Source organism: Peromyscus maniculatus, chromosome 15, assembly GCF_049852395.1.
Source record: "Peromyscus maniculatus bairdii isolate BWxNUB_F1_BW_parent chromosome 15, HU_Pman_BW_mat_3.1, whole genome shotgun sequence".
Taxonomy (NCBI): Eukaryota; Metazoa; Chordata; class Mammalia; order Rodentia; family Cricetidae; genus Peromyscus; species Peromyscus maniculatus.
The window spans coordinates 13,617,683-13,630,336 of NC_134866.1; the positions used below are offsets into that span (position 1 = coordinate 13,617,683).

The window sequence follows — 12,654 nt, forward strand, 5'->3', positions numbered from 1 at the left end:
TTCCCAGCCCAGAATATTCCTCAAAGTTGTGGGAAGTTTCCATCTCTTTCAGGATATAAATTCCTATAACACTCAGGTATGCTTGCAGATGGAAAAAGTGAACGACTAAAATAATCATTAGAGGCACATCTGTGCTAAACAATCTGGAGGTATTCCTATTATCCCCTCGGGGCTGAGGTAAGAGAGTGAAGAAAGTGAAGCAGGTGAAAACTGCGGTTGTGAAGTTGTCTGCCCCCCTCCACTAAAGGCAGGGAGAGCCTATCTTAGGCTTCAGGGCCTTACTACACAGTGCTGCGTGTGGGACTCTTAAACATCTACTCAAGATGAATGGAACCTATGCAGGCAAGAGAGAGATTTCAGAGCCTCATAGCTTCTTAAACATCAGAGTTGAGAGCCTGAAATTGTCCCTCCTTCCTGGTCCAAAGTAAGCTGTTCACCTCTGTAAGAGAAATGCTGCTATCAGAGCTCATTCCCTGAGAGAATGTGATGGTGTGGGTTGGTATTATGGTAAGTTGGAGGCAGTTTTGAGAACCATAATTGAGTTTATGCTTAAAGTTTTCCTTAAAGACTTCCTGTTCATTGTCCTTGAATATGCAAAGGACTTAAATCTTTAGAACTATGGTGACAGGTGGATATGACTGAGACATGATTTAGCCCAATCGTTTATTTTTACAGCTGAAGAAATTTGTATTTTAGAAATAAATTTTCTCTGTGTCTATCTTTACACACCATAAACATGCATGGGTGTGAACTTATAAATGCATATTTATATAAACTATATTGAGTTCATTATTTTGTAAATAATGTCTATATAAAATATACTATCTAGGTGTATTTGGAGAGAGAGAGGGAGAGAGAGAGACTAAATTCTTGTACATAGAGAAAGGGAAATAAACTGAGCATTCTCTTTGAAGAATTCTGTTTTTTTAGATTTGTTTTTAATTATGTGTCTGTGTCTGTGTATGGGTTTGTGCATGTGAGTGCTGGTACCCACGGAAGTACCAGGACCCCCTGGAGTTAGGGTTACAAGTCATTGTGAGTCACCTAAAATTGGTGCTGGGAACTGAACTCAGGTCCTCTGAATGAGCAGTACATGTTCCTAACTGAAGATCTATCTCTCTAGTCCCCAGAAGGATTCTTAATCCCTCAGCAACTTAGAAGCTATGTGTGTCCTCATGAAGTGATCTCTCTGGTTTCAAAGAACAGAATGGGGCTTTCAACTGCAAAGGAAATAAAGTTAGTTAGAGGAAGAAGGAGCTTTCAAAGACTGAAGTCTGACCTAACACAGAAAGCCTGATGGTTCCCCTATTCTGGGAAACTGTCATCAGAATCCAAGCGCATGCCAGCACCAGTGAGTGCAAAGGGGCAGATGCTTTCGATGCCCAAGCTCTAGTCTCCCTTCCAAAACAAGCCCCCCTCAGTTGTAAAATACGGTACAACCAACGACCTCTTCAATATATACTAGGAAAGTAAATCAGTTCTATTACTGATAAGGTTTCTCCCAAGATGGAAACAGTGCAACTTTGGAGGTGTGCCTTTCACATGATCAGCATTGAGGGAGATGATGGGAGAATGGGGAAATGAGGGACTTTGCCCCTGGTCTGCACAGGGGTTCTCTTTACTGGTCTGTTTATGTGAGCCAAGATTGTGGCAGCCATGCCTGTTCCCCTCTGTATTGTTTATGACAGGTTTTGCATGCTCTTAGCAGGGCTGAGGCACTATAATGAAATACTTGTTAGTCCAGGCCTAACAAGTGAATGTTGCCGTTTGCCTACCCTGTTGTGGAGAATGAGGATTAAAAGAAGCTTTTAGAGAAGGGTGGAGATTGCTGCCTGTGCCTCTGAAGAAAACAAGTAGTGAAAACCATGAGGGAGTGTAACCTTTGCTCCATGTTGTCTTTTCCTTCCAGCTCAAGGTTCTATAAAAAGCCCTCATACTTAACACTTTGTTCTCTGTCCTTTGCCAGATTCTGACTTGAGCATGCGTACATTGAGCACACCCAGCCCAGCCTTGATATGTCCGCCAGCCTTGCCAGGATTTCAGAATGGAAGGGGCTCCTCCACTTCTTCATCCTCCATCACTGGGGAGACAGTGGCGATGGTTCACTCCCCACCCCCGACCCGCCTCACTCACCCACTCATCCGGTTGGCCTCCAGACCCCAGAAAGAGCAAGCCAGCATAGACCGGCTCCCGGACCACTCCATGGTGCAGATCTTCTCCTTCCTGCCCACCAACCAGCTGTGCCGCTGTGCACGGGTGTGCCGCCGCTGGTACAACCTGGCCTGGGACCCGCGCCTCTGGAGGACTATCCGCCTCACGGGCGAGACCATCAATGTGGACCGTGCCCTGAAAGTACTGACCCGTAGGCTTTGTCAGGACACACCCAACGTGTGCCTCATGCTGGAGACGGTCATCGTCAGTGGCTGCCGGAGGCTCACAGACCGAGGACTTTACACCATTGCACAGTGCTGCCCAGAACTGAGGCGCCTGGAAGTCTCAGGATGTTACAATATCTCCAACGAAGCTGTCTTTGATGTGGTGTCCCTCTGTCCCAACCTGGAGCATCTGGATGTGTCAGGTAAATGGAAACTGAACTCAAAACCTTGGTGTTCTTAATGCACGACCCAGAGTAGTGGAGACATGGCGGCTGATAGAGGGTCCCCTTCTCTTATTAATATTTCTTTTCATGTTTTTAAAATTGTGTGCATTTGTGTATCTGTGTAGAGGTGTGTGCATAAGAGTGCAGGTGCTCATAGAGTCCACAAGAGGGCATTGCATCCACTGGAGTTGGAGTTAAGGGCAGTTGTGGGCTGCCCATCATGGGTGCTGGAAACTAAACTCAGGCCGTCTGGAACAGAAGTGTGTGCTCTTAACCACTGAGTCATCTCTCCAGCCCCCAGCATCTTCTTGCTAGCTACCAGAGATGGACAGTGCATAGTAGGGAGGCTAACTGGTCTCACTGTGGACTCATAACTCTCAAGGCCAGAAGCAGCCCCTGCATTGAACATATGCCTCTTTAAGGAACTGTGGGCACCTTGGTTGGGTTGGGTCAGTCAACCTTAAATGTAACCTTATACTCTAGAACAACCATGCATAATGGGAACCAAAAATCTAACTAAGACAAATAGAAGGAAATAGCTAATGAAACAGGTCATTCAGAAACTAGCCTTTTGTATTTGTTATGAGTTAGTAGAGCTTGTGAACCATGGTAAAGCCACAGCGATGTCCCTTCATGCCATGTCCTGACCTGACAGTCCACCATGAGGAATAAAATGCAGGCCTGGGAGCTGTGCTCACAATGGCTTGTCTTTCTCTAAACACTAGGGAAGTCTGTCATGGTCAAGTGATGCTCCCGCCCCCATTCTCCTTTGGGTTAATTTTACGGCTCTTTTAAAGCATTTCTCGGCTACATAGTACAAGGACAGGGTCCATTTAATCTGACTTTTCATTCTTTTGAAAATGGAAGGAAATCTCAGTATAATTGCTTTACTTAAAAGTCTCTCTTAGGCAGGAAGAATTAAAGCCCAGAGTCATACTTTGGCGCCAGACGGGGACCCAGCCTGAATAACAGCCCCCCTTTTAAAATCTCATCTGCTGTATAGTCAAAAGATGAACATTACAGAGGCTGAAATGTGTAAGCTGTGTCAAAGAGTTTTGAAAAAAAAAAATGAAAAGATGAGTTGTGACCTCAGGAATGGTTGGGGAAAGGTCAAAAGGTGAGACCCACTGTGTTGGGCAAATACATAGAATTTGGGATTTACAAGAATCTGAGGTAAATGAAGCCCTTCAAAAAAAAATTGGAGGTAAAACAGCTTCCAGCTTGTTCTGTCTTTCAGGAGCCGACATCTGAAAATATTTCAGCTGACAGCCCATTATTTTTGCAGATTCTTTCCCTGGCTGGAAAGCTGCTTACTGCTCTTCTGCTTGGGCTGGCTTCAGGACAAAGCCATCGTTACTGGGTTAGATTAGTCAGGAGCAGCCATTGGCATACAGAAGCGGGAAACAAGGAGGCCTTCTTAAATCCTTCCTCCAAGGAACTCTGGAGAACATGGAGCCTTGAGACTTGGGACCATTCACTTAGCCCTTGGAGCTACAACTTGATGTGTTTTCTCTTTAGCAAAGAAATAAAGATGACAAACTCTTTCCCATTCTTGCCATCTGAGCATTTCACAAATAGTTCCTTGTGTTTTCTCAGACTAGAAGATGACTTGTTTAGAATCTCCAACTTTGTCAGGGCATGTTTCCAGGTGTTCTTCATAGAATGCAAGTAATTATATTCTGTCGTTTGAGGGCCTTTTGAGATTCTGAAATGACTGAAGCCACTTTGGCTGTTTGGGACCGGGATTATTGAGCCTTCTGGCCTGAGTAAGCTTGCTGTACCACTGGACTAACTGTTACTAAAAGTCTTGCTAGCTGTCCTCTACTTCATGTCATTTTCATGTTTATACATATTTTTGTAGCTTCTTGACATGAAATATTTATATTATAATTCAAAACAGTAGCAAAATTACAGTTATGAAGTAACAACAAAATAATGTTATGGTTGGAAGTCACCACAACATGAGGAACTGTATTAAAGGGTCACAGCATTAGGAAGGTTGGGAACCATTGCTCTATATAACATGGGATTACCTATGCTATATTTAGCAAGGTAGAAAAGGCTAATGTTTAATGTTACATTTCCAAATCTCTGGTAATTAGCATAGCAAGATATAGTATCTTGCTATTATTGCAAATTACCTTTTATTACTATTTTAAACATAACTAGGATATATTAACCAACTAATTTTGAACATTGAAATGTAATTGTTGCAAATAAAGTCACTTCAAAGGGTCTGTCTCCAACAGCACACCTGAGAACCACCCATTTTTTTCCTCCCAAATCGATCTTTCTAATCAGCAGCATCCTATCTAGGCTATTCTAATTTCCCAGTCCCTGGAGTTCATGCCCTCTCCTCTACCTGCCTGCCTACAGGAGCACTTCATCAACTGCTCTTTTCAACACTTCAATCCACACTCCACACATTCAACTTCTGGAAGAAATTTTTTCAAGTTGTAAGTCAATTAATCTCCAATTATTCTTATTTAAGACTTACAGGAAAGACTCATTTTTGTCCATAGCTCGTGTAAGGCCCCAAATGAGTTGTCCTTCCAAGATTCAAATCCCATTCCTAACAAAACTATCTGCAGATCTCCAAACACAAAATACTTCTTCATTCAGTAATGAATGCCTACCTATATGGGTTCCATACTAGTCCCTTTCCTGCTCCCATCCCAAACCTTCCCAGCAATTCTCTTAATCGATTTTCCATTTCTCAGGTGGAATCTCGCATTAGCATAGCCTTCCGCACATTATGTCTAGTGAGCCAAGGATTTCTTCTTGGTGTCTGCATCACGAACATAGAAAACTAAAACATCATTGAATTTACACTCTGCTACTTGCGTATTTCCAGGTCCTTTTCTCTCAAGTCATGAGCTTTTTTTTTATAGACAAAAACAAGGGATTTTTATTTTGTATTTTGGGATCTTGTATTTAAGTGGAAATAGAAGTTCCAAAGCCTGAAATGGACATCTTGAAAGAGTTCAAATTTCTACTGGTTAGTATACCGAGCAATATCGTTGAAGCTGTAAAACAGCAGTCAGAATCTCCTGACTAAAAAGAGGGGAGCTGAGGCATCACTGAGTTCATTATATTAGGTCATTGCACGCACTCCACTGAGAACCATGAACAGACGCTCAACAAACAGCAACAATAATACTTTTATCAACAATCTTAAAAGTTAGTCATTGGTCTTCACTGATGGGGCTACCTTGCATTCTAGAGAAAGTGAAGATGCCCCCCTACCCCAAATGAAAGTAAGTCATGATTCAGAGAAGATTTGTGAGGGCTAGAATCAATACTTTCTTAACCACTGTTGCTCACCTTGGTTTAATAATGTTCACCCCACTCACACCCTTTATCTTGGACTTTGGGGCAGTCCCCCATGTTCTGGCCCTAGCCAACCATTTCTTATTTTTCTGTTAAAGCTTTCCAGATCTACCCCATGAACATTCCTTGCTCCTCCAAATACCAAGTGAGTTCTGGCCTCTCAAATTTGGCTTCCTTTGTTTGAATACGGGTACTTCATGTCTGTGAATCCAAGTTGTTTCTCTTCAATGATCTCCTTAAATACAGCCATGTCAAAAAGCTCATTCACAAGTGTCTGCATGTGTGCCTCTTGACGGCACATCCACTGAAAATCCCTGTGTAACCCACAATTCTGCCACATCATACTCATCCTTACCTCCCTCCTGTTATTGAAACCTCGAACAATTATGGAACTTGCTCTAGTCTGTGTGTAGAAGGCACATAAGGTACATGCCACATCTTTTAAAATTAAAGTATAAATGAATGATTTCTTAGAGTCCTTTCATGTCTGTAAAACAGGAATGCGTAAATTATCCATTAGTATTACTGAACCATGAAAAAATTTATTTTCTTTCCAATACAAACTCAACAATTCCATAAGAATTACAGATAGCCATAACATTAAAATTTACTGATAGAAAGTCATACAAGCATATTGAAATCATTTACTGAAACTGTACTAAACTAATATTTTCTTAAATTTGAAACTCCTATTTTTCAGATAGACTTTGACCTAAATAGTGTATCTTTCCTGGCTCACAGCAGATTTCACTTGTTATTAAGAATGTAGAAAGGAAACTAGAACCCAAATTTATTATTTAATACAAGAAAACAAGAATGCCTCCACAGACAACACAGATCGGAAGAAAAATTCAAAACATGCAGGATTACAGTCATCAGAAAGAAAGAAACAAATAAAAAATGGGAATGGATGATCTCAGAGTGAACCACCTCCCAGAAACCCATGTCGCCCCACAGAGGGGAGCCGCGTCTTTTTTCCATGATTGGTGATGTGCTTCACACCTTAAAATTCTGCCTTGGAGCACATGACATTGGAACCCTGTGATTCCCAGGACCTATGCTTTATCAGAGTTTCCTGGACAGCCTGCCAGGAGGTGGTAGAAAAGTCCCCAATAGCAATGTCATTGTGCCACTCACAAGCCTTAGGATATTGCATTGACTAGCCAAAATTTGGGGGCATCTGAAGTGAGGTGCCTGGTTGTGCACTTGCAATAGGGATTTGATAAGAGTAGGGAGAAAAATATGTAGTAAAATGGGAGAGACTCTAAATATAATTTCTATAGTTTATATTAATGGGTATTGACTATTTATATAATAGAAGTTGGCTATATATGTTTTTATAAAGTGATATTTAATGAGTATTTCATTATTATATGCAATATAATAATTAAACTTACAATATAAATATATGTAATTTTATACATAGTTTTAGGGGATTAAGAATGATGTCTTGGAGTTATCCAAAAATATTTTCTTGGACATTACTACCCTTGTCTATAAAAGTATGAAGAATCAGATAAAAAATATTCCTCACAGTACTTTATAAACTTCGAAGTCAACACAAATAAAAGTCATTCCCATTAACTATAAAATAAACAACTATTTTTTAATGCAGATCTACTTGAGCTACGGCCAAAGTCTGAAGACATGTAAATGTTGGAAGTTCAGTTCTCCCATCTGATCTATTTTGGAGGCGTTCCTCTGCAAATCATTTCTTCCCTCCCTCATTCATTCATTCAACAGACATTTACTGAGTGCCAGCTATAAACTGAATACAAGGGGTATGGTGATCAACCTACCTGAGTGCTTTCCTTCAGTGCTTGCATTCCAGAGTAAGGAGACAGCAAATGAGTAAGGAGACAGCAAACGAATAACTGAACAGATAAACATGCAACACTACCAACTGATAAAAATGCTTAAAATAAAGGGTATATAGTCAGGGATGCTAGCTCATACATGGCAGTCCAGGAAAAAGTTTTCCATGAAATTAATATTATCTCGGGGACCTAAGAAAGTTGAAAGTGGTTCCTAGAGCTATCTGAGGAAGACTCTTCCATAATACAGGCACAGAGGATACCAAGCAGGGCAGGGGTGGTGTCTGGGAAATGACAATGGTGGGGTCAGTGGTAAGAGCACAAGGAAGCCCTTGGATGATGCTAGACCAGATTTTATACTTGGCACACAGTGGGTACCGTCTAAAGACTCTGAGCACAGGTGATTTGAGTGCCGTTTCTAGGCATCCGATTACAGCTGTATGGAATCACTGAAGGGGATGAGGGCAGAGCAAAAGAGGGAGACAGGTAGACAGGCCAGGACAGTAATTTAGAAGGCATTGCCGTCGCCTATCAGCACCTGTTGAATCAAATCCCAGACATTGATTTTCTTAGAGTAATAATGACAGAACTATCCCATAATTTTCAAAATATTTTATCTTTTGCTTCACTTTGTGTCATCCTACTCCTAAAGGATGGGATTGCCAGGCACTCATCCATAGCACTGAGATGCAGAAAGTTTGGCCTCATGGCTGAAGCAGTGGAAAGTGGTCCCACAGTAATTGTCAACTCTCAGCCCTGGGAACCCAGCAGGGTCTGCCCCCAGCAAGTTCCACGTGCTCTCTCCCTGTTCCCCTCTTTCACTTCATTTCTTTGAACGAAGAAGCTACCAGAGCACTACCAGACCTTTAGGGACGTCCTGAGCCTCGTAGGGTCACAGCCAGATATGTAGGCACATGGTCTCACTCCATTACAGCTTCCCTGCAGGCAAGGGCCTGTGCCCATTTTATGACCAAGAAATTATATAGTGTGGTTCGCCCCAAGGCACGTTGGTATTTCAAAGTCTAATCTTGGTATTTCCAATTTTAAAGTCTGCAAATCCCCTAAGCCCAAAATTCAGCAAAATTGCCAAATAACCCAACAAACAGGAAATCATTCCTAAAACAGTTCTCTTTAGAGGTCAAGACCATAAGAGTTAGCCCCTGGATTGGGCTAGAGAGAGGGCTAAGAATCACTTACGGCTCCCGCCACTCTGGCAAGTTGATCTGAGCATGTGTTCTGTGTCTTTATGCAGGGTGCTCCAAAGTTACTTGCATCAGCTTGACCCGGGAGGCCTCCATTAAACTGTCCCCCTTGCATGGCAAACAGATTTCCATCCGATACCTTGATATGACGGACTGCTTCGTGCTGGAAGACGAAGGCTTGCACACCATCGCAGCTCACTGCACGCAGCTCACACACCTCTATCTGCGCCGCTGTGTCCGCCTCACTGATGAGGGCCTCCGCTACCTGGTGATCTACTGCACGTCCATCAAGGAGCTGAGTGTCAGTGACTGCCGCTTTGTCAGCGACTTTGGCCTGCGGGAGATCGCTAAGCTGGAGTCCCGCCTGCGGTACCTCAGCATCGCCCACTGCGGCCGCATCACGGATGTGGGCATTCGTTATGTGGCTAAGTATTGTAGCAAATTACGCTACCTCAATGCGAGGGGCTGCGAGGGCATCACGGACCATGGCGTGGAGTACCTGGCCAAGAACTGCACAAAACTTAAGTCTCTGGACATTGGCAAATGTCCTCTGGTCTCTGACACGGGCCTTGAATCCCTGGCTTTGAACTGCTTCAATCTCAAGAGGTTAAGCCTCAAGTCCTGCGAGAGCATCACGGGCCAAGGCCTGCAGATCGTGGCCGCCAACTGCTTCGACCTGCAGATGCTGAACGTCCAGGACTGTGAAGCTTCAGTGGAGGCCCTGAGGTTTGTGAAACGCCACTGCAAGCGCTGTGTCATTGAGCATACCAACCCTGCTTTCTTCTGAAGGGACAGCTTCCGTCGGGCATGCTTTCACAGCAACGTGAACCAATGCTCTGTAAACGCAGCCCACGTAAGCACCCACACCCACTCATAGCCCCTGTTTCTTCCGGGAACGTTCTTAGGAGTCTGGCTTTTTATTTCTTACGAGCAAACGAGGTCAAAGAAGGAGGAAAACCAAATTTCTACCACGGTAAACTGGTTCTGGTCGGTTTGTTTGTAGACGTATCCTCTCACAAAGGATGCATCTCGGCAGGCTGGTCACTGTGTCTTCTGAAACGCACCTTGCCCCATCTTTCCTTCCCCCTCCTGTACACAAGCCATTCCCCCAAAGTTCCACACCCTCACCTTCCAAGCCTGCAACAGCTGCAGCATTAAGCATCAGAATACGCCCTCTGAAGCTGCCACTTAAACTATTTGGTAGGCATAAGCCCCACGCCTAAATCCCACACCAAGCAAAATTGGGGTTAAAGTAACGTTAACACTTCATATGTGCGAAGGGCTTCCCTGTGCGAATGCATTATGGCAAATCACACGGCGTCAGAGGAGACATGTTTTCTCTCCCAGCTCTGCCACTAACTAGCTGTGTGACCTTGGTCTAAAAACACCTCACCTTTCCGGCCTTCGGCTTCCCACCACCAGATGCCAGAGGTAGGGGGCGAGCCTCATGCCCCTTTTAGAGTTGAGAGAATAGTGATGCCGATAAGCAGAATTTTGCATAAAGAACTTGGTGTCAAGCACACAGAGAGCACTTCAGAGAGAACTGGTTGTGTGGATGAGCTGTGCTTTCAGGAGGTTCTGTGGGGTAACCGTTAGTGCACATGGGGTCCAGGGTGCACATGGGGTCCTGGATGCACATAGGATCCTGGGTGCACATAGGGTTCTGGGTGCACGTAGGGTCCTGGATGCACGTAAGGTCCTATGCAGAGATCCTTTTACTCTCCTCTGAGAACTAACACAACTCTGTTTGGTGGGCTAGCCTTTTGCACGTCTTCTGCCATGTGGGATGCTTCGACTTCCATGCACATGCGCTGTAGCATTCTTTCACACCACCACATCCAGCCCAGGCAGGCAGGAGAGTGCACCGTGACAGGAAGCCTGTATCTCCCTGTCAGCTTGCATCCTTTGAGCATTTTTCAAACCCAAGTAAAGACCCTTATAATTTTTAATTAACAAGTGAGGTCCAAGGGAACCCACATCCTTCAAGGTGTTTCTAACCCTTCTCGGTGCACATATGCTATGCTTCAGGCACATCTGTCCTGCAGCCCGGCAGAGACAGACACCTTGGTCCTTTGTCATTCGCATTTTATCTTGACTCCTCTCATCTATTTATTTCCTCCATCAGATGAGGCCCGTTGGGGTTAAGCTTATAAGTGTCTAATTGTACAAACACCTTGCCTGCTGTCTTCATGTTTTCCACTAAATAATGTAAAACAGGCTTGCAGGTGTTTCAGTATTGTTCACTCAGAAGTGCCAGGCACACAGAGGAGGGAGCACACTGATAAGCCAGATGCTGGTCCACCCACCAAAGCATTGAGACAGAACATGAGAATCATTTCAAAATTTGAATTTTAAGTTGATGGACTTTCAAATGGTCCCTTCTGAATAGACAGCAATTTACTAGGTTCATTTTTAAAGAATCAGATAGTCAGAAGAAATCCTGTCACTTTTTTTTTTTCATGAACTCCAGTTGTCCTTTGTTAGTAAACCCAGTACTTTCCCCAATTTATTCTCTGGCCACTTTCCTTCTCCATCACTGTTGAAAGAGTTCACCCACCTTCTTCTCAAGGTGTCTATCCCCCGGCCCCAGAGCCTCTGCCTCTCCAAGCCAAGCTTGCTACATTTGCTCCAGACCAAGCTTATTATACACTGCTCGACAACTGCACTCTGGCTGTAGGCTCCGGTGTGTACTATTGTCTTGTGTTGGGAAGGAGACGTTACGTGATGAGCTGGCAACTCTTCAGGAGGTTCCGTCATTCATCCTGCGAACCCCAGCCTCTGTTCAGGTCACACTGTCACCAGCACAGATGGGTGAGCAGGATATGATGTCATAAGGGAAAAAAAAGTTTTGGCTGGGGACAGGACCTAGTGACAGCCATTGAGTTTAGAATCATAGAACTTCAGCATAGCACCCCTCTGCCCTCTTGACTTGTGGCTCTGCTTAAAGTTTGAGTTGAAGAGTCACTGTGGGTTGTCTGGAACCCTTGATACTGGAACATTCCAAAGGATTTGGTTTACTACTCCCAAGAATGGGCAGGGGGATCCAAAGTGGTTCCCTGAGCCATTTTTAGTAACTCTTATCATCACTGAGTACATCACCTGAACTGTCTTTCATGTGAGACCCAGGGGACATTTCATACTCGCTGGCTGCCCAGAACATGTGTCTTTCCCAGTTTATCCCTTCCCCATCCTCTTCACCCATTCTGCTCTCCATCAGGGTAGGGGTATGGATCTGTGACAAAGGTTCCTGGGAACAGCTCAGTGGATTTTCTTGAGGCCAAGCAAAAGGCCTCATTAAGAAATGTATCTGTTTTAAAACATGGCTTCCTTCCTGTCTCGGCTAAATTGAATGCTCATTTGTTGTTGCTGTTCTTTGTTTGTTTGTTTGTTTCTCTTTAACTCTAATGTTCAAATCACTGCGTGCTGTATGACTCTAGAAAGCCTTAATTTACTTCCACCAAGAAATAAAGCAATATGTTGGCAATCAGACTCAGTTCCATTTTTAATAATCTTGCCTGAGGTGGGTGCTATTTGGATAGGGACATGGAAAAGCAAGCAAGCAATAAACAAATAAATATTAAAGTCACAACATGCAGCTCACTGCTGCTATTGTCCCTTTAAAGTTAGACCCAAGGTTCTGTTGCCTCCATGGACCTTAGGACTTTGGATTTAAATTGGCAGGTAAGTGAATAAAACATTACAAGTTGAT

General features: G+C 43.7%; 1 protein-coding gene across 2 annotated transcripts in view; it reads left to right on the forward strand.

The window, feature by feature from the left end:
* The window catches only part of Fbxl7 (F-box and leucine rich repeat protein 7), a 380,239-nt gene extending 367,810 nt beyond the window's left edge, over window positions 1-12,429 (forward strand). For both annotated transcript variants that reach the window (XM_016000307.3, XM_076551709.1), the window contains exons 3-4: window positions 1,967-2,578; window positions 8,996-12,429. In XM_016000307.3, coding sequence (XP_015855793.1) covers window positions 1,967-2,578; window positions 8,996-9,732 — 1,349 coding nt within the window. In that variant the 3' untranslated portion in view covers window positions 9,733-12,429. The remainder of the gene's footprint in view (window positions 1-1,966; window positions 2,579-8,995) is intronic.
* The last annotated feature ends 225 nt before the right edge of the window (window positions 12,430-12,654 follow it).